The sequence below is a fragment of the Scyliorhinus torazame genome, chromosome 23 (genome assembly GCF_047496885.1).
Source record: "Scyliorhinus torazame isolate Kashiwa2021f chromosome 23, sScyTor2.1, whole genome shotgun sequence".
In the NCBI taxonomy this organism is placed as follows: domain Eukaryota; kingdom Metazoa; phylum Chordata; class Chondrichthyes; order Carcharhiniformes; family Scyliorhinidae; genus Scyliorhinus; species Scyliorhinus torazame.
Genome location: NC_092729.1, coordinates 82,886,657 through 82,912,527, shown reverse-complemented (window position 1 = coordinate 82,912,527; position 25,871 = coordinate 82,886,657). Strand labels below are relative to the sequence as shown.

General features: G+C 51.8%; 2 protein-coding genes across 2 annotated transcripts; one reads left to right on the top strand and one right to left on the bottom strand.

Moving 5' to 3' along the window:
- Positions 1–319: 319 nt before the first annotated feature.
- Positions 320–2,666, top strand: LOC140399640 (uncharacterized). The gene is made up of 2 exons (XM_072489181.1): positions 320–575; positions 647–2,666. Exon 2 carries the CDS (start codon positions 730–732, stop codon positions 1,684–1,686), a length of 957 nt encoding a protein of 318 aa, XP_072345282.1. The 5' UTR covers positions 320–575; positions 647–729; the 3' UTR covers positions 1,687–2,666.
- Positions 2,667–10,653: 7,987 nt separating this feature from the next.
- LOC140399638 (uncharacterized) lies at positions 10,654–25,278 on the bottom strand. The gene is made up of 2 exons (XM_072489178.1): positions 25,205–25,278; positions 10,654–11,990 (listed from the first exon to the last, which is right to left on the bottom strand). The coding sequence occupies exon 2, from the start codon at positions 11,987–11,989 to the stop codon at positions 10,661–10,663; it is 1,329 nt and encodes a 442-aa protein (XP_072345279.1). The 5' UTR covers position 11,990; positions 25,205–25,278; the 3' UTR covers positions 10,654–10,660.
- Between the last annotated feature and the right edge of the window lie 593 nt (positions 25,279–25,871).

The following is a 25,871-nucleotide window of genomic DNA, read 5'->3' as shown; positions in this document are numbered from 1 at the left end:
GGGTCCGGGGGCTGCGTCTCCCACCTCTGCACAGAGAAGGGGGAACGAGGTGACGGCCAAGGGTCTCGCAGGTGTGGGGAAGGGTCCCGACTCCATTTTGAGTGGGGTCACACCGGAGGGGGCAGCAGTGGCTGAACGTGGAGAGGTGTGAGGGCGGGGTAGGGAGGTCGGGGGGCAAACCGGATCGGGGTGGCGGGGGGTAGAAGAGTCAGGACGTGGGTTACTTTTCGGGCGCGTGGCCCCCTTGACGTGATCGGTCGCCCCCCCCCACGTCGGTTCGAAGCGTTTTCTCCAATAATTGATCACCCATGGCTCAAGCGAACCTTCTTTATTTTGTTTCAGCTGCCGACTGACAAAGAGACGTACAGGGTAACGGAACAACGGTACACGTTCACCGAGGGCCTCGTTTACTGATCAGACACGCTAACCCGACAAGCACTAACGTCACGTCACTTCTCACCTAACCCCGGGCGGGGCGAGCGCCAAACCACTTCCTCGCTCGCCTTCCTGGCGATCACTGCGCGCACGCGTTAATGAGGGGGAGTGGGTTGGGGTGGTAGGGGAGGGGGGTTAGGGTTAGGGTTAGGGTAAGGGTTAACCTAACCCTAACCCTAACCCTAATTTGGCCAACATCACGGCAGGCGAGGTCAGTACAGGCCACAGAGGGAGTCTGGACCCCCGGTCTTGTGTGTGCCGGAGAGCTGGACACCACTTCACGCAGATTCCCGTATGGAGACACTCTCACACAATTACTCACACTCTCACACAAGTACTCACACAATTACTCACTCTCACACAAATACTCTCACACTCCCACACAAGTACTCACACACTCACACACAAATACTCACATACTCACACAAATACTTCCCACTCTCAGAAAAATACTCTCACACACCCACACAAATACTCTCACACAAATACTTACACTCTCGCACAAATACTCTCACACACTCACACAAATACTCTCACACAAACACTCACACAAACACTCCCACACTCACACAAATAGTCTCACACAAATACTCTCGCACTCTCACACAAATAGTCTCACACAAATACTCTCACACTCTCACACAAACACTCTCGCACTCCCACACAAATAGTCTCACACAAATACTCTCGCACTCCCACACAAATACTCTCACACTCCCACACAAATACTCACACTCCCACACAAATACTCTCACTCCCACACAAATACTCTCACTCCCACACAAATACTCTCACTCCCACACAAATACTCTCACACTCTCACACAAACACTCTCGCACAAACACTCTCGCACAAACACTCTCGCACAAACACTCTCGCACTCCCACACAAATACTCTCACACAAATACTCTCACACTCCCACACAAATACTCTCACACTCCCACACAAATAGTCTCACACACCCACACAAATTCTCTTACACAAATACTCTCACTCTCCCACACAAATACTCTCACACAAATACTCTCACACTCCCACACAAATACTCTCACACAAATACGCTCACACAAATACTCTCACACAAACACTCTCGCACTCCCACACAAATACTCTCACACAAATACTCTCACACTCCCACACAAATACTCACACTCCCACACAAATACTCTCACACTCCCACACAAACACTCTCGCACTACCACACAAATATTCTCACACAAATACTCTCACACTCCCACACTCTCGCATAAATACTCTCACACTCCCACACAAATACTCTCACACTCTTGCATAAATACTCTCACACTCTCGCATAAATACTCTCACACTCTCGCATAAATACTCTCACACTCCCACACAAATAGTCTCACACAAATACTCTCACACTCCCACACAAATACTCTTACACTCTCGCACAAATACTCTCACAGTCGCACACAAATACTCTCACACAAATACTCTCACACTCCCACGCAAATACTCTCACTGTCACACAAATACTCTCACATTCCCACACAAATACTATCACACAAATACTCTCACACTCCCACACAAATACTCTCACACTCCCACACAAATACTCTCACACACCCACACAAATACTCTCACATTCCCACACAAATACTCTCACACAAATACTCACATTCCCACACAAATACTCTCACACAAATACTCTCTCACTCTCACACAAATACTCTCACACTCCCACACAAATACTCCCACGCAAATACTCTCACGCAAATACTCTCACGCAAATACTCTCACGCAAATACTCTCACACTAATACTCTCACACAAATACTCTCACACTAACACTCTCACACTAATACTCTCACACAAATACTCTCACAAATACTCAGACTCACACAAATACTCAGACTCACACAAATACTCTCACACTCCCACACAATTACTCTCCCACACTCCCACACAAGTACTCTCACGCACTCCCACACAAGTACTCACACACTCACACAAATACTCTCACACCCACACAAATACTCTCACTCTCACACAAATACTCTCACACTCCCACAAATACTCTCACTCTCACACAAATACTCTCACACTCCCACACAAATACTCTCACAGTCACACAAATTCTCTCACATTCCCACACAAATACTCTCACATAAATACTCACATTCCCACACAAATACTCTCACACAAATACTCTCTCACTCTCACACAAATACTCTCACACTCTCACACAAATACTCTCACGCAAATACTCTCACGCAAATACTCTCACGCAAATACTCTCACGCAAATACTCTCACGCAAATACTCTCACGCAAATACTCTCACGCAAATACTCTCACACTAATACTCTCACACTAATACTCTCACACTAATACTCTCACACTAATACTCTCACACTAATACTCTCACACTAATACTCTCACACAAATACTCTCACACAAATACTCTCACACAAATACTCAGACTCACACAAATACTCTCACTCCCACAAATAATCACTCCCACACAAATACTCTCACACACTCCCACACAAGTACTCACACACTCACACAAATACTCTCACACCCACACAAATACTCTCACTCTGACACAAATACTCTCACACAAATACTCTCACACAAATACTCTCACACTCCCACAAATACTCTCACTCTCACACAAATACTCTCACACTCCCACGCAAATAATCACTCCCACACAAATACTCTCACACAAATACTCTCACATTCCCAGACAAATACTCCCACACAAATACTCTCACACTCCCACACAAATACTCTCAGTCACACAAATACTCTCACATTCCCACACAAATACTCTCACACAAATACTCACATTCCCACACAAATACTCTCACACAAATACTCACATTCCCACACAAATACTCTCACACCAATACTCTCTCACTCTCACACAAATACTCTCACACTCTCACACAAATACTCTCACGCAAATACTCTCACGCAAATACTCTCACGCAAATACTCTCACACTAATACTCTCACACTAATACTCTCACACTAATACTCTCACACAAATACTCAGACTCACACAAATACTCTCACACTCCCACACAAATACACTCACACACTCCCACACAAGTACTCTCACGTACTCCCACACAAGTACTCACACACTCACACAAATACTCTCACACCCACACAAATACTCTCACTCTCACACAAATACTCTCACACAAATACTCTCACACTCCCACAAATACTCTCACTCTCACACAAATACTCTCAAACTCCCACGCAAATAATCACTCCCACACAAATACTCTCACACTCTCACACACAAGTACTCACACTCTCACACAAATACTCTTACACTCTCGCACAAATACTCTCACAATCTCACACAAATACTCTCACACTCTCACACAAATACTCTCACACCCACACAAATACTCTCACTCTGACACAAATACTCTCAGAAATATTCTCACACTCCCACACAAATACTCACACTCTCGCACAAATACTCACGCTCTCCCATAAATACCCTCACAATCTGACAGAAATACTCTCACACTCTCACACAAATACTCCCACTCCCACAGAAATACTCTCACACTCCCACACAAATACTCTCTCCTCTCTCACACAAATACTCACACTCCCACACAAATACTCACACTCTCGCACAAATACTCTCACACTCCCACACAAATACTCTCACACAAATACTCTCACATTCCCAGACAAAAACTCTCCCACTCTCCCACAAATACTCTCCCACTCCCACCAAATACTCTCACTCTCCCACAAATACTCTCACACATATTCTCTCACACACCCACACAAATACTCTCACACTCACACAAAAACTCTCTCACACTCACACACTCTGACACTCCCACACAAATACTCTCAGACTCCCACACAAATACTCACACACAAATTCTCTCACACTCACACAAATACTCTCACACTCACACACAAATACTCTCACACTCCCACACAAATACTCTCACACTCTCACACAAATATTCTCACACTCCCACACAAATACTCTCACACTCCCACACAAATACTCTCACACTCCCACACAAATACTCTCACACTCCCACACAAATACTCTCACACAAATACTCTCACACAAATACTCTCACACAAATACTCTCACACAAATACTCTCACACAAATACTCTCCAACTCCCACACAAATACTCTCACACTCCCACACAAATACTCTCACACTCCCACACAAATACTCTCACTCCCACACAAATACTCTCACACTCCCACACAAATACTCTCACATTCTCACACAAATACTCTCACTCCCACACAAATACTCACACTCCCACACAAATACTCTCATTCTCACACAAACACTCTCGCACTCCCACACAAATACTTTCACACTCTCACACAAATACTCCCACACAAATACTCTCACACCCACACAAATACTCTCACTCTCACACAAATACTCTCACACTCCCACGCAAATAATCACTCCCACACAAATACTCTCACACAAATACTCTCACATTCCCAGACAAATACTCTCCCACAATTACTCTCCCACTCCCACCAAATACTCTCACACTCTCACACAAATACTCTCACACAAATACTCTCACACTCCCACGCAAATAATCACTCCCACACAAATACTCTCACACTCTCACACAAATACTCTCACACTCCCACACAAATACTCTCACTCCCACACAAATACTCTCACACTCCCACACAAATACTCTCACATTCTCACACAAATACTCTCACTCCCACACAAATACTCACACTCCCACACAAATACTCTCATTCTCACACAAACACTCTCGCACTCCCACACAAATACTTTCACACTCTCACACAAATACTCCCACACAAATACTCTCACACCCACACAAATACTCTCACTCTCACACAAACACTCTCACACAAATACTCTCACACTCCCACGCAAATAATCACTCCCACACAAATACTCTCACACGCTCACACAAATACTCTCACATTCCCAGACAAATACTCTCCCACAATTACTCTCCCACTCCCACCAAATACTCTCACACTCTCCCACACAAATAATCACTACCATAGAAATACTCTCACACTCTCCCACACAAGTACTCACACTCTCACACAAATACTCTTACACTCTCGCACAAATACTCTCACAATCTCACACAAATACTCTCACACTCTCACACAAATACTCTCACACCCACACAAATACTCTCACTCTCACACAAGTACTCTCACTCCCACACAAATACTCTCACACAAATACTCTCACACAAATACTCTCACAGAAATATTCTCACACTCCCACACAAATACTCACACTCGCACAAATACTCACCCTCTCCCATAAATACCCTCACAATCTCACAGAAATACTCTCACGCTCTCACACAAATACTTCCACACTAATACTCTCACACTCCCACACTAATACTCTCACACTCCCACACAAATACTCTCACACAAATACTCGCACACAAATACTCTCACACAAATACTCTCACACAAATACTCTCACACTCCCACACAAATACTCTCACACTCCCACACAAATACTCTCACACTCTCACACAAATACTCTCACACAGATACTCTCACAATCCCACACAAATACTGTCACACTCCCACACAAATATTCTCACACTCCCACACAAATACTCTCACACTCCCACACAAATACTCTCACACTCCCACACAAATACTCTCACACTCCCACACAAATACACTCACTCCCACACAAATACTCACACACTCCCACACAAATACTCCCACTCCCACACAAATACTCTCACACTCCCACACAAATACTCACACTCCCACACAAATACTCTCACACAAATACTCCCACACAAATACTCTCACACTCCCACACAAATACTCTCACACTCCCACACAAATACTCTCACACTTCCACACAAATACTCTCACACTCCCACACAAATACTCTCACTCCCACACAAATACTCACACACTCCCACACAAATACTCCCACTCCCACACAAATACTCTCACACTCCCACACAAATACTCACACTCCCACACAAATACTCTCACACAAATACTCCCACACAAATACTCTCACACTCCCACACAAATACTCTCACACTCGCACACAAATACTCTCACACTCGCACACAAATACTCTCACACTCCCACACAAATACTCTCACACTCTCCCACATATACTCTCACACAAATACTCTCACACTCTCACACAAATACTCCCACACAAATACTCTCACACTTCCACACAAATACTCTCACACTCCCACACAAATACTCTCACTCCCACACAAATACTCACACACTCCCACACAAATACTCCCACTCCCACACAAATACTCTCACACTCCCACACAAATACTCACACTCCCACACAAATACTCTCACACAAATACTCCCACACAAATACTCTCACACTCCCACACAAATACTCTCACACTCGCACACAAATACTCTCACACTCGCACACAAATACTCTCACACTCCCACACAAATACTCTCACACTCTCCCACATATACTCTCACACAAATACTCTCACACTCTCACACAAATACTCTCACACAAATACTCTCACACTCTCACACAAATACTGTCACTCTCACACAAATACTCTCACACTCTTACACAAATACACTCACACACAAATACTCTCACACGCTCACACAAATACTCTCACACACTCACACAAATACTCTCACACAAATACTCTCACACAAATACTCTCACACAAATACTCTCACTCCCACACAAATACTCTCACTCCCACACAAATACTCTCACACTCCCACACAAATACTCTCACTCCCACACAAATACTCTCACTCTCCCACACAAATACTCTCACTCCCACACAAATACTCTCACACAAATACTCCCACACAAATACTCTCACACTCCCACACAAATACTCTCACACTCCCACACAAATACTCTCACACTCCCACACAAATACTCTCACACTCCCACACAAATACTCTTACACTCCCACACAAATACTCTCACACTCTCACACATATACTCTCACACAAATACTCTCACACAAATACTCCCACACAAATACTCTCACACTCTCGCATAAATACTCTCACACTCCCACACAAATACTCTCCCACTCCCACACAAATACTCTCACACTCTCACACAAATACTCTCACACAGATACTCTCACACTCCCACACAAATACTCTCACACTCCCACACAAATACTCTCACTCCCACACAAATACTCACACACTCCCACACAAATACTCCCACTCCCACACAAATACTCTCACACTCCCACACAAATACTCCCACTCCCACACAAATACTCCCACTCCCACACAAATACTCTCACACAAATACTCTCACTCTCACACAAATACTCCCACACCAATACTCTCACACTCCCACACAAATACTCTCACACTCCCACACAAATACTCTCACACAAATACTCTCACTCTCACACAAATACTCCCACACAAATACTCTCACACTCTCCCACAAATACTCTCACACTCTCACACAAATACTCTCACACTCTCACACAAATACTCTCACACTCTCACACAAATACTCTCACACGCTCACACAAATACTCTCACACGCTCACACAAATACTCTCACACAAATACTCTCACTCCCACACAAATACTCTCACTCCCACACAAATACTCTCACTCCCACAAAATTACTCTCACACTCTCACACATATACTCTCACACAAATACTCTCACACTCTCACACAAATACTCTCACACAAATACTCTCACACTCCCACACATATACTCTCACACTTTCCCACAAATACTCTCACACTCCCACACAAATACTCTCTCACTCTCACACAAATACTCTCACACTCCCACACAAATACTCTCACACTCCCACACAAATACTCTCTCACTCTCACACAAATACTCCCACACAAATACTCTCACACTCTCGCATAAATACTCTCACACTCCCACACAAATACTCTCACACAAATACTCTCACACTCTCACACAAATACTCCCACACAAATATTCTCACACTCTCGCACAAATACTCTCACACTCTCCCACAAATACTCTCACACTCTCACACAAATACCCTCACACTCCCACACAAATACTCTCACACTCCCACACAAATACTCTCACACTCCCACACAAATACTCTCACTCCCACACAAATACTCTCTCACTCTCACACAAATACTCCCAGACAAATACTCTCACACTCTCGCACAAATACACTCACACTCCCACACAAATACTCTCACATTCCCACACAAATACTCTCACAGTCCCACACAAATACTGTCACACTCTCACACAAATACTCCCACACAAATACTCTCACACTCTCGCACAAATACTCTCACACTCCCACACAAATACTCTCACAATCCCACACATATACTCTCACACAAATGCTCTCACACAAATACTCTCACACTCCCACACAAATACTCTCTCACTCTCGCACAAATACTCCCACAGAAATACTCTCACACTCTCGCACAAATACTCTCACACTCCCACACAAATACTCTCTCACTCTCACACAAATACTCCCACACAAATACTCTCACACTCTCGCACAAATACTCTCACACTCCCACACAAATACTCTCTCACTCTCACACAAATACTCCCACACAAATACTCTCACACTCTCGCACAAATACTCTCACACTCCCACACAAATACTCTCACACTCCCACACAAATACTCTCACACTCCCACACAAATACTCTCTCACTCTCACACAAATACTCTCAAAGAAATACTCTCACACTCCCACACAAATACTCTCTCACTCTCACACAAATACTCTCACAAATACTCTCACACTTCCACACAAATACTCTCACACTCTCCCACAAATACTCACACTCTCACACAAATACTCTCACAGTCCCACACAAATACTCTCACACAAATACTCTCTCACTCCCACACAAATACTCTCACACTCCCACACAAATACTCTCACACTCTCACACAAATACTCTCACACTCCCACACAAATACTCTCACACTCTCCCACAAATACTCTCACACTCTCCCACAAATACTCTCACACTCTCACACAAATACTCTCACACTTCCACACAAATACTCTCATAGTCCCACACAAATACTCCCACACAAATACTCCCACACTCCCACACAAATACTCCCACACAAATACTCTCACACTCCCACACAAATACTCTCTCACTCTCACACAAATACTCTCAAAGAAATACTCTCACACTCCCACACAAATACTCTCTCACTCTCACACAAATACTCTCACAAATACTCTCACACTTCCACACAAATACTCTCACACTCTCCCACAAATACTCACACTCTCACACAAATACTCTCACAGTCCCACACAAATACTCTCACACTCTCACACAAATACTCTCTCACTCCCACACTAATACTCTCACACTCCCACACAAATACTCTCACACTCTCCCACAAATACTCTCACACTCTCACACAAATACTCTCACACTTCCACACAAATACTCTCACAGTCCCACACAAATACTCTCACACTCTCACACAAATACTCTCTCACTCCCACACAAATACTCTCACACTCCCACACAAATACTCTCACACTCTCCCACAAATACTCTCACACTCTCACACAAATACTCTCACACTTCCACACAAATACTCTCACAGTCCCACACAAATACTCTCACACTCCCACACAAATACTCTCACACTCTCACACAAATACTCTCACACTCTCACACAAATACTCCCACACAAATACTCTCACACAAATACTCTCACACTCTCACACAAATACTCTCACACTCCCACACAAATACTCTCACACAAATACTCTCACACTCTCACACAAATACTCTCACACTCCCACACAAATACTCTCACACAAATACTCCCACACTCCCACACAAATACTCCCACACAAATACTCTCACACAAATACTCTCACACAAATACTCCCACACAAATACTCCCACACAAATACTCTCACACACAGACACTGATGTGCTCTCCCCCACGTAAATACCCCCACATGTTATACCCCACCTCTCAGTCAAACCCTGACACAAATAGTCCCGGATGTTATCGGCTCAGCACTCAAAAATGCCCCCCCCACCCCCCCAACACAAAGACGCCTGGCACCACCCCGCACCCACCCACGTGCGGTGCTGTGGAGGTGCGAGTTGGGTTAGGGTTAGGATTAGGGTTAGGGTCTAACCCTAACCCTAACCCTAACCCTAATTTGGTGTCCCCCACCCCCTCCCTCAGACCCGGGCTCGCTGGTGGACAGAGAGGAGGGGAGGGAATTTGGCCAGGGAGTCAACCCAGACCAGGCAGCGGAAGGGCCCGTCCGCCTGGACGCCGCCGGCCCCCTCGCCCTCCCCCACCCCGCGGCAGTGGTGCTGGGGCAGCTCCGAGGCCCGTTCGAAGGTGCGGAGGCAGGCTGCGCACTGGAGCAGGTGGTGGGCGGTCCCGGGCCCGCAGGGGGGGCGGGGCAGGCGGCCCCGGTCGCGGAAGCTCTGCTGGAGGGGCTGCGGCGGCGCGGGGGGGCCGGGAGGGTCGGCGGGGGGCGGGCGGGCGGCGCACCGGTGGCCGGCCAGGTGGCCGGACTGGTTGAAGGCTCGGCCGCAGCGGCCGCACTGGTAGGGCTTCTCGCCGGTGTGGATGTGCCGGTGCCGCATGAGGGAGGAGGAGTAGGCAAAGCATTTGTGGCACAGCTGGCAGCGGTAGGGCTTGTCGCCGGTGTGGACCCGGCGGTGGTTCATCAAGTTGGAGGAGACGGCGAAGGCTCGGCCACAAGTCTCGCACTTGAAGGGCCGCTCACCAGTGTGGACGCGCCGGTGGCTCGACAGGTGGCCCGACTGGTTGAACGCCCGGCCACAGTGGCCGCACTTGAAGGGCTTCTCGCCGGTGTGGAGCCGCCGGTGGCTAGTCAGTGTGGAGGAGTTGCCGAAATGCTTGTGGCAGACGTCGCACTCGAATGGCCTCTCCCCGGTGTGGACCCGGCGGTGGCTGGCCAGGTAGGATAGGTTGCTGAAGCTCTTGCGGCAGACGGCGCACTGGAAGAGGGAGCGGTCGGTGTGCAGCCGCTGGTGGATGAGCAGTTTGGAGGACTCGCGGAACCCCTTGCCGCAGGCCTGGCACCGGAAGGGGCGCTCGCCCGTGTGGATGCGCCCGTGGACGGCGAAGGACGAGGTGTAGGCAAACCGCTTGTGGCAGACGGGGCACTCGAAGGGCTTCTCGCCCGTGTGGCAGCGCTGGTGCACCGAGAGCCAGGAGGAGCTGGCGAAACGCTTGTCGCAGACCAGGCAGCGGAAGGGCTTCTCCCCCGTGTGCACCCGCCGGTGCTTCAGCAGGCCCGAGGCGTGGGGGAAGGCCTTGTCACAGGCCTCACACTGGAAGGGCTTCTCCCCGGGCGTGCGGCGCCGCCTCCCCTGCTGTAGGACGTCTGCCTCCGCCGGCGTCTCCGCCTCCCTCTCCACGTCCGCCGGCTCGTCCCCGTCAGCGGCCCGCTGACCCTGCCCAGGCGGCGGGGGGCGTTGGGGGCCCGAGGCCCTCTCCGAGAGGCCAGCACTTCCCCCCAGCGGATTCATTCTGTGGGAGGGAAAAAGGAAACAACAGGTTCACCAGAGCGGTCGAATTTCACAGCTCAGAACGAGACCGACAACCCTCTCCCGCCACCTGCACGACATTCCCAAATGACGGTTAATAAATTGCCACAGGCCAGTCTCGTCGGCCCAACAGAAGCCCCCAGGACTCCATCAAACAAGGTGGTGACAGCAAAGATGGAAAGGTGTTTCCGCTGTTGAAAAAGGCTTTGGGAGGGGAGGTGAGGGATGGGTTCGAGGATCGATGGAGCCCAAGGAGTGGAAATCAGAGTGTTAAATTTTCTCAATGGGGAGACGCTTGGGAAATCAGAAGCACAAAGGGACTTGGGAGTCCTTGTTCACGATTCTCTTAAGGTTAACGTGCAGGTTCAGTCGGCAGTTAGGAAGGCAAATGCAATGTTAGCATTCATGTCGAGCGGGCTGGAATACAAGAGCAGGGATGTACTTCTGAGGCTGTACAAGGCTCTGGTCAGACCCCATTTGGAGTATTGGGAACAGTTTTGGGCCCCGTATCACAGAATTTACAGTGCAGAAGGCGGCCATTCGGCCCATCGAGTCTGCACCGGCTCTTGGAAAGAGCGCCCTACCCAAGGTCAACATCTCCACCCTATCCCCATAACCCAGTAACCCCACCCAACACTAAGGGCAATTTTGGACACTAAGGGCAATTTATCATGGCCAATCCACCTAACCTGCACATCTTTGGACTGTGGGAGGAAACCGGAGCACCCGGAGGAAACCCACGCCCACACGGGGAGGACGTGCAGACTCCGCACAGACAGTGACCCAAGGCCGGGAATCGAACCCGGGACCCTGGAGCTGTGAAGCAATTGTGCTACCCACAATGCCACCGTGCTGCCCATCTAAGGAAGTATCGAAGGAAGGATGTGTTGGGGCCTTGGAAAGGGTTCAGAGGAGGTTCACAAGAATGATCCCTGGAATGAAGAGCTTGTCGTATGAGGAACGGTCGAGGACTCTGGGTCTGTACTCGTTGGGAGTTTAGAAGGATGAGGGGGGATCTTATTGAAACTTACAGGATACGGCCCGGCCTGGATAGGACATTTCTACTTGTAGGAAAAACTAGAAGCAGAGGGGACACAATCTCAGACCGAAGGGACGATCCTTTCAAACAGAGATGAGGAGGAATTTCTTCAGCCAGAGGGTGGTGAATCTGTGGAACTCTTTGCCGCAGAAGGCTGTGGAGGCCAATTCACTGAGTGTCTTTAAGACAGAGATAGATAGGTTCTTGATCAATAAGGGGATCAGGGGTTATGGGGAGAAGGCAGGAGAATGGGGATGAGAAAATATCAGCCAGTATTGAACGGTGGAGCAGACTCGATGGGCCGAGTGGCCCAATTCTGCTCCTATGTTTTATGGACTGGAGGAGATTACAGTGATAGGGAGGGTTGTAGAGGGCTCGAGGAGGTTACAGAGATAGGGAGGGAAGTCAGGACTGGAGGAGGTTACAGAGACGGAGGGTTCTAGGGACTGGAGGAGGTTACAGAGATAGGGAGGGAGGGTGTAGGGTCTGGAGGAGGTTACAGAGATAGGGAGGGTTGTAGGGGGCTGGAGGAGGTTATAGAGATAGGGTTGTAGTGGGCTGGAGGAGGTTACAGAGATAGGGAGGGAGGGTGTAGGGTCTGGAGGAGGTTACAGAGACGGAGCGTTGTAGGGGCTGGAGTAGGTTACAGAGAAAGACAGGGTTGTCGGGACAGAAGGAGGTTACAGAGATAGGGAGGGTGTAGGGCCTGGAGGAGTTACAGAGATAGGGGGGGCTGTAGGGGACTGGAGGAGGTTATAGAGATAGGGAGAATTGTAGGGGCTGGAGGAGGTTACAGAGATAAGGAGGGTTGTAGGGCCTGGAGGAGGTTACAGAGATAGGGAGGGTGTAGTCGGCTGGAGGAGGTTACAGAGATAGGGAGGGTTGTAGGGGCTGGAGGAGGTTACAGAGAAAGACAGGGTTGTCGGGACAGAAGGAGGTTACAGAGATAGGGAGGGTGTAGGGCCTGGAGGAGTTACAGAGATAGGGAGGGTTATAGGGGCTGGAGGAGGTTACAGAGATAGGGAAGGAGGGTGTAGGGTCTGGAGGAGGTTACAGAGATAGCGTTGTAGGGGCTGGAGGAGGTGACAGAGATAGGGAGGGTTGTAGGGGACTGGAGGAGGTTACAGAGATAGGGAGGGTTATAGGGGCTGGCGGAGGTTACAGAGATAGGATGTTGGGGCTGGAGGAGATTACAGAGGTTGGGAGGGTTGTAGGGGGCTGGAGGAGGTGACAGGTAGGGAGGGTAATAGGGGCTGGAGTAGGTTACAGAGATAGGAAGGGATGTAGGGGCTGGAGGAGGTTACAGAGATAGTGAGGGTTGTAGGGGGCTGGAGGAGGTTACAGAGATAGGGAGGGTTCTAGGGGGCTGGAGGAGGTTACAGAGATTGGGAGGGTTGTAGGGGGCTGGAGGAGGTTACAGAGATAGGGTGGGTTGTAGGGGCTGGAGGAGGTTATAGAGATAGGGAGGGCTGGAGGAGGTTGCAGAGATAGGGAGGGTTGTAGGGTCTGGAGGAGCTTACAGTGATAGGGAGGGTTGTAGGGGGCTGGAGGAGGTTACAGAGATACGGAGGGTTGTAGGGGGCTGGAGGAGGTTACAGAGATAGGGAGGGTGTCGGGGCTGGAGGAGGTTACAGAGAAATGGAGGGTTGTAGTGGGCTGGAGGAGGTTACAGAGATAGGGAGTGTTGTAGGGGGCTGGAGGAGGTTACAGAAATAGGGAGGGTTGTCGAATTGGAGGAGGTTACAGAGATAGGGAGGGTTGTCGGGGGGCTGGAGGAGGTTATAGAGATAGACAGGGTTGTAGGGGACTGGAGGAGGTTACAGAGATAGGGTGGGTTGTAGGGGCTGGAGGAGCTTACAGAGATAGGGAGGGTTGTCGAATTGGAGGAGTTTACACAGATAGGGAGGGTTATAGGGGACTGGAGGAGGTTACAGAGATAGGGAGGGCTGTAGTGGGCTGGAGGAGGTTACAGAGATAGGGAGTGTTTTAGTGGGCTGTAGGAGGTTACAGAGATAGGGAGTGTTGTAGGGGGCTGGAAGAGGTTACAGAGATAGGGAGGGTGTCGGGGCTGGAGGAGGTTACAGACATTGGGAGGGTTGTAGGGGATGGAGGAGGTTACAGAGACAGGGAGGGAAGTCGGGACTGAAGGAGGTTACAGAGACGGAGAGTTGTAGGGTCTGGAGGAAGTTACAGAGATAGGGAGGACTGGAGGAGATTACAGAGATAGGGAGGGGCTGTAGAGGGCTGGAGGAGGTTACAGACATAGGGAGGGTTGTAGGGGCTGGAGGAGATTACAGAGATAGGGAGGGCTGTACGGGGCTGGAGGTTACAGAGATAGGGAGGGCTGGAGGGGGCTGGAGGAGGTTACAGAGATAGGGAGGGTTGTAGGGGCTGGAGGAGGTTACAGAGATAGGGAGGGCTGGAGGGGGCTGGAGGAGGTTACAGAGATAGGGAGGGTTGTAGGGGGCTGGTGGAGGTTACAGAGATAGGGAGTGCTGTAGTGGGCTGGAGGAGGTTACAGAGATAGGGAGGGTTGTAGGGGGCTGGAGGAGGTTACAGAGATAGGGAGAGTGTCGGGGGCTGGAGGAGGTTACAGAGAAATGGAGGGTTGTAGGGGGCTGGAGGTTACAGAGATAGGGATGGTTGAAGGGGGCTGGAGCAGGTTACAGAGATAGGGAGGGTTGTAGGGGGCTGGAGGAGGTTACAGAGACGGAGGGTTCTAAGGACTGGAGGAGGTTACAGAGATAGGGAAGGTGGTAGGGGCTGGAAGAGCTAATAGAGATAGGGAGGGTTGTCGAATTGGAGGTGGTTACACAGATAGGGAGGGCTGTAGTGGGCTGGAGGAGGTTACAGAGATAGGGAGGGAGGGTGTAGGGTCTGGAGGAGGTTGCAGAGATAGGGAAAGGTTGTAGGGGGCTGGAGCAGGTTACAGAGATAGTGAGAGTTGTAGGGTGCTGAAGGACTTTGCAGAGATAAGCGAGGGTTGTAGGGGGCTGAAGGAGGTTATAGAGATAGGGAGGGCTGTCGTGGGCTGGAGGAGGTTACAGAGATAGGGAGGGAGGGTGTTGGGTCTGGAGGAGGTTGCGGAGATAGTTAGGGTTGTAGGGGGCTGGAGGGGTTTATAGAGATATGGAGGGTTGTAGTGGGCTGGAGGAGGTTACAGAGATAGGGAGGGTTGTAGGGGGCTGGAGGAGATTACAGAGAAAGGGAGTGTTGTAGGGGCTGGAGGAGATTACAGAGAAAGAGAGAGTTGTCGGGACAGATAGGGAGGGTGTTGGGTCTGAAGGACTTTGCAGAGATAAGCGAGGGTTGTAGGGGGCTGGAGGAGGTTATAGAGATAGGAAGAATTGTCAGGGCTGGAGGAGGTTACAGAGGTAGGGAGGGTTGAAGGGGCTGGAGGAGATTACAGAGATAGGGAGGGTTGTACGGGGCTGGAGAAGGTTACAGAGATAGGGAGGGTTGTAGGGGGCTGGAGGAGGTTACAGGGATAGGGAGGGTGGTAGGGGCTGGAGGAGGGTACAGAGATAGGGAAGGAGGGTGTAGCGTTTGGAGGGGGTTGCAGAGATAGGGAGGGTTGTACGGGGCTGGAGGAGGTTACAGAGATAGGGAGGGGTGTAGGGGGCTGGAGGAGGTTACAGAGATAGGGAGGGTTGTACGGGGCTGGAGGAGGTTACAGGGATAGGGAGGGGTGTAGGGGGCTGGAGGAGGTTACAGAGATAGGGAGGGTTGAAGGGGCTGGAGGAGGTTACAGAGATAGGGAGTGTTGTAGGGGGCTGGAGGACCTTACAGAGATAGGGAGGGTTGTAGGGGCTGGAGGAGGGTACAGAGATAGGGAGGGTGGTAGGGGCTGGAGGAGGGTACAGAGATAGGGAAGGAGGGTGTAGCGTTTGGAGGGGGTTGCAGAGATAGGGAGGGTGGTAGGGGGCTGGAGGAGGTTACAGAGATAGGGAGGGTTGTAGGGGCTGGAGGAAGTTACAGAGATAGGGAGGGAGGGTGTAGTTCTGGAGGAGGTTACAGAGATAGGGAGTGTTGTAGGCGGCTGGAGGAGGTTACAGAGATAGGGAGGGTTGTAGGGGGCTGGAGGAGGTTACAGAGAATGAGAGAGTTGTCGGGACAGATAGGGAGGGTGTTGGGCCTGAAGGACTTTGCAGAGATAAGCGAGGGTTGTAGGGGGCTGGAGGAGGTTATAGAGATAGGAAGAATTGTCGGGGCGGGAGGAGGTTACAGAGATAGGGAGGGCTGGAGGAGGTTACAGAGATAGGGAGGGTTGAAGGGGCTGGAGGAGATTACAGAGATAGGGAGGGTTGTACGGGGCTGGAGGAGGTTACAGAGATAGGGAGGGGTGTAGGGGGCTGGAGGAGGTTACAGAGATAGGGAGGGAGGGTTGTAGGGGCTGGAGGAGGTTACAGAGATTGGAGGGTTGTAGGGGGCTGGAGGAGGTAACAGAGATCGGGAGGGTTGTAGGGGGCTGGAGGAGGTTACCGAGATAGGGAGGGTGTCGGGGTGGAGGAGGTTACAGAGATAGGGAGGGTTGTAGGGGGCTGGAGGAGGTTAGAGACATAGGGAGGGTTGTAGGGGGCTGGAGGAGGTAACACAGATCGGGAGGGTGTCGGGGGTGGAGGAGGGTACAGAGATAGGGAGGGTTGTAGGGGTCAGGAGGCGGTTACAGAGATAAGGAGGGTTGTAGGGGGCTGGAGGAGGTTATGAGATAGGGAGGGGCTGTAGAGGGCTGGAGGAGGTTACAGAGATAGGGAGGGTTGTAGGGGGCTGGAGGAGGTTACAGAGACGGAGGGTTCTAAGGACTGGAGGAGGTTACAGAGATCGGGAAGGTGGTAGGGGCTGGAAGAGCTAATCGAGATAGGGAGGGTTGTCGAATTGGAGGAGGTTACACAGCTAGGGAGGGTTGTAGGGGACTGGAGTAGGTTACAGCGATAGGGAGGGTTGTAGGGGCTGGAGGAGGTTACAGAGATAGGGAGGGCTGGAGGAGGCTACAGAGATAGGGAGGGTTGTAGGGGGCTGGAGGAGGTTACAGAGATAGGGAGGGTTGTAGGGGACTGGAGTAGGTTACAGAGATAGGGAGGGTGTCGGGGCTGGAGGAGGTTACAGAGATAGGGAGGGTTGAAGGGGCTGGAGGAGGTTACAGAGATAGGGAGGGGTGTAGGGGGCTGGAGGAGGTTACAGAGATAGGGAGGGTTGTACGGGGCTGGAGGAGGTTACAGGGATAGGGAGGGGTGTAGGGGGCTGGAGGAGGTTACAGAGATAGGGAGGGTTGAAGGGGCTGGAGGAGGTTACAGAGATAGGGAGTGTTGTAGGGGGCTGGAGGACCTTACAGAGATAGGGAGGGTTGTAGGGGCTGGAGGAGGGTACAGAGATAGGGAAGGAGGGTGTAGCGTTTGGAGGGGGTTGCAGAGATAGGGAGGGTGGTAGGGGGCTGGAGGAGGTTACAGAGATAGTGAGAATTGTAGGGTGCTGGAGGAGGTTACAGAGATAGGGAGGGTTGTAGGGGCTGGAGGAAGTTACAGAGATAGGGAGGGTTGTAGGGGGCTGGAGGAGATTACAGAGATAGGGAGGGAGGGTGTAGTTCTGGAGGAGGTTACAGAGATAGGGAGTGTTGTAGGCGGCTGGAGGAGGTTACAGAGATAGGGAGGGTTGTAGGGGGCTCGAGGAGGTTACAGAGATAGGGAGTGTTGTGGGCTGGAGGAGGTTACAGAGATAGTGAGGGTTGTAGGGGGCTGGAGGAGGTTACAGAGAAAGGGAGGGTTGTAGGGGGCTGGAGGAGGTTGCAGAGATAGGGAGGGTTATCATATAATTTACAGTGCAGAAGGAGGCCATTCGGCCCATCGAGTCTGCACCGGCTCTTGGAAAGAGCACCCTACCCAAGGTCCACACCTCCACCCTATCCCCATAACCCAGTAACCCCACCCAACACTAAGGGCAATTTTGGACACTAAGGGCAATTTATCATTGGCCAATTCACCTAACCTGCACATCTTTGGACTGTGGGAGGAAACCGGAGCACCCGGAGGAAACCCACGCAGACACGGGGAGGATGGACAGACTCCGCACAGACAGTGACCCCAGCCGGAATCGAACCTGGGACCCTGGAGCTGTGAAGCAATTGTGCTATCCACAATGCTACCGTGCTGCCCTGTTGTAGGGGCTGGAGGAGGTTACAGAGAAAGGGAGGGTTGTAGGGGGCTGGAGGAGATTACAGAGAAAGAGAGAGTTGTCAGGACAGATAGGGAGGGTGTTGGGCCTGAAGGACTTTGCAGAGATAAGCGAGGGTTGTAGGGGGCTGGAGGAGGTTATAGAGATAGGAAGAATTGTCGGGGCGGGAGGAGGTTACAGAGATAGGGAGGGCTGGAGGAGGTTACAGAGATAGGGAGGGTTGAAGGGGCTGGAGGAGATTACAGAGATAGGGAGGGTTGTACGGGCTGGAGGAGGTTACAGAGATAGGGAGGGGTGTAGGGGGCTGGAGGAGGTTACAGAGATAGGGAGGGAGGGTTGTAGGGGCTGGAGGAGATTACAGAGATTGGAGGGTTGTAGGGGGCTGGAGGAGGTAACAGAGATAGGGAGGGTGTCGGGGTGGAGGAGGTTACAGAGATAGGGAGGGTTGTAGGGGGCTGGAGGAGGTTAGAGACATAGGGAGGGTTGTAGGGGGCTGGAGGAGGTAACACAGATCGGGAGGGTGTCGGGGGTGGAGGAGGGTACAGAGATAGGGAGGGTTGTAGGGGTCAGGAGGCGGTTACAGAGATAAGGAGGGTTGTAGGGGGCTGGAGGAGGTTACGAGATAGGGAGGGGCTGTAGAGGGCTGGAGGAGGTTACAGAGATAGGGAGGGTTGTAGGGACTGGAGGAGGTTACAGAGATCGGGAAGGTGGTAGGGGCTGGAAGAGCTAATCGAGATAGGGAGGGTTGTCGAATTGGAGGAGGTTACACAGCTAGGGAGGGTTGTAGGGGACTGGAGTAGGTTACAGCGATAGGGAGGGTTGTAGGGGCTGGAGGAGGTTACAGAGATAGGGAGGGCTGGAGGAGGCTACAGAGATAGGGAGGGTTGTAGGGGGCTGGAAGAGGTTACAGAGATAGGGAGGGTTGTAGGGGACTGGAGTAGGTTACAGAGATAGGGAGGGTGTCGGGGCTGGAGGAGGTTACAGCGATAGGGTGGGTTGTAGGGGCTGGAGGAGGTTACAGAGATAGGGAGTGCTGGAGGAGGTTACAGAGATAGGGAGGGTTGTAGGGTGCTGGAGGAGGTTACAGAGATAGGGAGGGGTGTAGGGGGCTGGAGGAGGTTACAGAGATAGGGAGGGGTGTAGGGGCTGGAGGAGGTTACAGAGATAGGGAGGGTTGTAGGGGCTGGAGGAGGTTACAGAGATAGGGAGGGAGGGTGTAGGGTCTGGAGGGGGTTACAGAGACAGGGAGGGTGGTAGGGGGCTGGAGGAGGTTACAATGATAGTGAGAATTGTAGGGTGCTGGAGGAGGTTACAGAGATAGGGAGGGTTGTAGGGGGCTGGAGGACCTTACAGAGATAGGGAGGGCTGGGGGAGGTTACAGAGATAGGGAGGGTTGTAGGGGCTGCAGGAAGTTACAGAGATAGGGAGGGTTGTAGGGGGCTGGAGGAGGTTACAGAGATAGGGAGGGAGGGTGTAGGTCTGGAGGAGGTTACAGAGATAGGGAGTGTTGTAGGCGGCTGGAGGAGGTTACATAGATAGGGAGGGTTATAGGGGCTGGAGGAGGTTACAGAGATAGGGAGGGTTGTAGGGGGCTGGAGGAGGTTACAGAGATAGGGAGTGTTGTGGGCTGGTGGAGATTACAGAGAAAGGGAGGGTTGTAGGGGGCTGGAGGAGGTTGCAGAGATAGGGAGGGTTATCATAGAATTTACAGTGCAGAAGGAGGCCATTCGGCCCATCGAGTCTGCACCGGCTCTTGGAAAGAGCACCCCACCCAAGGTCCACACCTCCACCCTATCCCCATAACCCAGTAACCCCACCCAACACTAAGGGCAATTTTGGACACTAAGGGCAATTTATCATTGGCCAATTCACCTAACCTGCACATCTTTGGACTGTGGGAGGAAACCGGAGCACCCGGAGGAAACCCACGCAGACACGGGGAGGACGTGCAGACTCCGCACAGACAGTGACCCCAGCCGGAATCGAACCTGGGACCCTGGAGCTGTGAAGCAATTGTGCTATCCACAATGCTACTGTGCTGCCCTGTTGTAGGGGCTGGAGGAGGTTACAGAGAAAGAGAGAGTTGTCGGGACAGATAGGGAGGGTGTTGGGTCTGAAGGACTTTGCAGAGATAAGCGAGGGTTGTAGGGGGCTGGAGGAGGTTACAGAGATAGGGAGGGGTGTAGGGGGCTGGAGGAGGTTACAGAGATAGGGAGGGGTGTAGGGGCTGGAGGAGGTTACAGAGATAGGGAGGGTTGTAGGGGCTGGAGGAGGTTACAGAGATAGGGAGGGAGGGTGTAGGGTCTGGAGGGGGTTACAGAGACAGGGAGGGTGGTAGGGGGCTGGAGGAGGTTACAATGATAGTGAGAATTGTAGGGTGCTGGAGGAGGTTACAGAGATAGGGAGGGTTGTAGGGGGCTGGAGGACCTTACAGAGATAGGGAGGGCTGGGGGAGGTTACAGAGATAGGGAGGGTTGTAGGGGCTGCAGGAAGTTACAGAGATAGGGAGGGTTGTAGGGGGCTGGAGGAGGTTACAGAGATAGGGAGGGAGGGTGTAGGTCTGGAGGAGGTTACAGAGATAGGGAGTGTTGTAGGCGGCTGGAGGAGGTTACATAGATAGGGAGGGTTATAGGGGCTGGAGGAGGTTACAGAGATAGGGAGGGTTGTAGTGGGCGGGAGGAGGTTACAGAGATAGGGAGGGCGGGAGGAGGTTACAGAGATAGGGAGGGTTGAAGGGGCTGGAGGAGATTACAGAGATAGGGAGGGTTGTACGGGGCTGGAGGAGGTTACAGAGATAGGGAGGGTTGTAGTGGGCTGGAGGAGGTTACAGAGATAGGGAGGGTTGTAGTGGGCTGGAGGAGGTTACAGAGATAGGGAGGGTTGTCGGGGGGCTGGAGGAGATTACAGAGAAAGAGTTGTCGGGACAGATAGGGAGGGTGTAGGGCCTGAAGGAGGTTACAGACATAGGGAGGGTGTCGGGGCTGGAGGAGGTTACAGAGATGGGGAGGGTTGTAGGGGGCTGGAGGTGGTTACAGAGATAGGGAGGGGTGTAGGGGGCTGGATGAGGTTACAGAGATAGTGAGGGTGTCAGGGCTGGAGGAGGTTACAGAGATTGAGAGGGTTGTCGGGGGCTGGAGGAGGTAACAGAGATCGGGAGGGTTGTAGGGGGCTGGAGGAAGTTACAGAGATAGGGAGGGTGTCGGGGTGGAGGAGGGTACAGAGATAGGGAGGGTTGTAGGGGTCAGGAGGCGGTTACAGAGATAAGGAGGGTTGTAGGGGGCTGGAGGAGGTAACAGAGATCGGGAGGGTTGTAGGGGGCTGGAGGAAGTTACAGAGATAGGGAGGGTGTCGGGGTGGAGGAGGGTACAGAGATAGGGAGGGTTGTAGGGGTCAGGAGGCGGTTACAGAGATAAGGAGGGTTGTAGGGGGCTGGAGGAGATTACGAGATAGGGAGGGGCTGTAGAGGGCTGGAGGAAGTTACAGAGATAGGGAAGGTTGTAGGGACTGGAGGAGGTTACAGAGATAGGGAAGGTGGTAAGGGCTAGAAGAGCTAATCGAGATAGGGAGGGTTGTCGAATTGGAGGAGGTTACACAGATAGGGAGGGTTGTAGGGGACTGGAGTAGGTTACAGAGATAGGGTGGGTTGTAGGGGCTGGAGGAGGTTAGAGAGATAGGGCTGTAGTGGGCTGGAGGAGGTTACAGTGATAGGGAGGGAGGGTGTAGGGTCTGGATGAGGTTACAGATATAGGGAGGGTTGTAGGTTCTGGAGGAGGTTACAGAGAAAGTGAGAGTTGTCGGGACAGATAGGGAAGGTGTAGAGCCTGAAGGAGGTTACAGAGATTGGGGGGGTTGTAGGGGGCTGGAGGAGGTTACAGAGATAGGGAGGGTTATAGGGGACTGGAGGAGGTTACAGAGATAGGGAGGGTTGTAGGGGGCTGGAGGCAGTTACAGAGATAGGGAGGGTTATAGGGGGGCTAGAGGAGGTTACAGAGACGGAGGGTTGTAGGGGCTGGAGGAGGTTACAGAGATAGGGAGCGCTGTAGGGGCTGTAGGAGGTTATAGAGAGAGGGAGGGTTGTCGAATTGGAGGGGGTTACAGAGAAATGGACGGTTGTAGGAGATGGAGGAGGTTACAGAGTTGGCGAGGGGTGTAGGGGCTGGAGGAGGTTACAGAGATAGGGATCTGGAGGAGATTACAGAGATAGGGAGGGTTGTAGGGGGCTGGAGGCGGTTATAGAGATTGGGATGGTTGTCGAATTGGAGGGGGTTACAGAGAAATGGACGGTTGTAGGAGATGGAGGAGGTTACAGAGTTGGCAAGGGGTGTAGGGGCTGGAGGAGGTTTCAGAGATAGGAGTGCTGGAGGAGGTTACAGAGTTGGGGAGGGTTGCAGGGGCTGGAGGAGGTTACAGAGATAGGGAGGGCTGTAGGAGATTTTAGAGATAGGGAGGCTTGTAGGGACGGGGAGGTTACAGAGATAGGGAGGGTGTCGGGGCTGGAGGAGGTTACAGAGATAGGGAGGGTTGTAGGGACTGGGAGAGGTTACAGAGATAGGGAGGGTGTCGGGGCTGGAGGAGGTTACAGAGATAGGGAGGGTTGTAGGGACTGGGGGAGGTTACAGAGATAGGGAGGGTGTCGGGGTCTGGAGGAGGTTACAGAGATAGGGAGGGTTGTGGGGGGTTGGGGAGCGCCGCACTGTCGGAGGGAGATGTATATACTCGAGGATTTGAGCTCCATAATCCAGGCCCACACTCCCCCCGGTGCCAGTACTGAGGGAGCGCTGCACTGTCGGAGGGAGATGTATATACTCTAGGATTTGAGCGCTATAATCCAGGCCGACACTGCCCCCGGTGCCAGTACTGAGGGAGCGCTGCACTGTCGGAGGGAGATGTCTATACTCTAGGATTTGAGCTCCATAATCCAGGCCCACACTCCCCCCGGTGCCAGTACTGAGGGTGCGCTGCACTGTCGGAGGGAGATGTCTATACTCTAGGATTTGAGCTCCACAATCCAGGCCGACACACCCCAGAGGAGAGGTTTAAAGGCAGCCCACAGTGCCACCATTGGCTGGAGGATGGAATTGCACCGTGACCCGTTTACATGGGAGTCTGCCATTGTAAATCTTTCTTTCCTGTCGGTGGGGTAACAGAGCAAGGGCAGAATGTGTGACTTTACTATGGGGAGGGAACGACATTTGATGCTGCAATAACCCATTTGCAAACCCCCTCCAGCCTTTCCCAAATCACCAAAGCCAGACTATCCTGGAGTTGAAGTGCAAAAGTAATGCATGCAATGCATTCTTCCTGCAAAAGTGGGCGCATGCAATGCAATTCTCCCTGTAAAAGCTGGTGCATGCAATGCATTCTTCCTGCAAAAGGGGGTGCATGCAATGCAATTCTCCCTGCAAAAGGGGGTGCATGCAATGCAATTCTCCCTGCAAAAGGGGGTGCATGCAATGCAATTCTCCCTGCAAAAGGGGGTGCATGCAATGCAATTCTCCCTGTAAAAGGGTGCATGCAATGCATTCTTCCTGCAAAAGTGGACGCATGCAATGCATTCTTCCTGCAAAAGGGGGTGCATGCAATGCAATTCTCCCTGCAAAAGGGGGTGCCTGCAATGCAATTCTCCCTGCAAAAGGGGGTGCATGCAATGCAATTCTCCCTGCAAAAGGGGGTGCATGCAGTGCATTCTTCCTGCAAAAGGGGGTGCATGCAATGCAATTCTCCCTGCAAAAGGGGGTGCATGCAGTGCATTCTTCCTGCAAAAGGGGGTGCATGCAATGCAATTCTCCCTGCAAAAGGGGGTGCATGCAATGCAATTCTCCCTGTAAAAGGGTGCATGCAATGCATTCTTCCTGCAAAAGTGGGCGCATGCAATGCAATTCTTCCTGCAAAAGGGGGTGCATGCAATGCAATTCTCCCTGTAAAAGGGGGTGCATGCAATTCTTCCTCCAAGGGGGGTTGCTTCCCTCCCCCACCACCACAACACCGACCTGAGCGGCTGTAGCCCGGATCTCTCGCCTTGTCCCTGGGGCCCGTCGTGCACCGCGCGCCGCGCCTGCGCGCCGCCTCCCGCTGCCGGGGATAGGGGGCTTTCCCGGGCGCGGGGCAGGCTGGGTAGGCGGGGCCGCCATTGCTGGGGCCATGCCAGGTCAAACAAGCAAGAAGCTAACCGGCAGGGAATGAATGGGATTGGGGACTTGGGGGGGGGGGGGGTGGTGGTGGTGGTGGTGGTGGGGTGGGGTTGGTGGTGGTTGGGGTGGGGTTGGTGGTGGTTGGGGTGGTGATAGTGGTGTGGGTGGGGGGGTGATAGTGGTGTGGGTGGGGGGGTGATAGTGGTGTGGGTGGGGAGGTGATAGTGGTGTGGTGGTGGGGGGGTGATGGTGGTGGGGGGGTGAGGGTGGTGGGGGGGTGAGGGTGGTGGGGGGGTGAGGGTGGTGGGGGGGGGGGTGAGGGTGGGGGTGGGATGGATGGGAGGCCACGGGCTAGACCGCCTCCCGAGTGCCGCGTACAGTTTTGGCCGCCTCACTCAAGGGAAAAGGCGATTGCATTTATAGGGGCGTCTAGGGAGGTCCCGTAAATATTTAATAATCTTTAGTGTCACAAGTAGGTTTACATTAACCCGGCACTGACGTTACTGTGAAAATACCCTCGTCACCA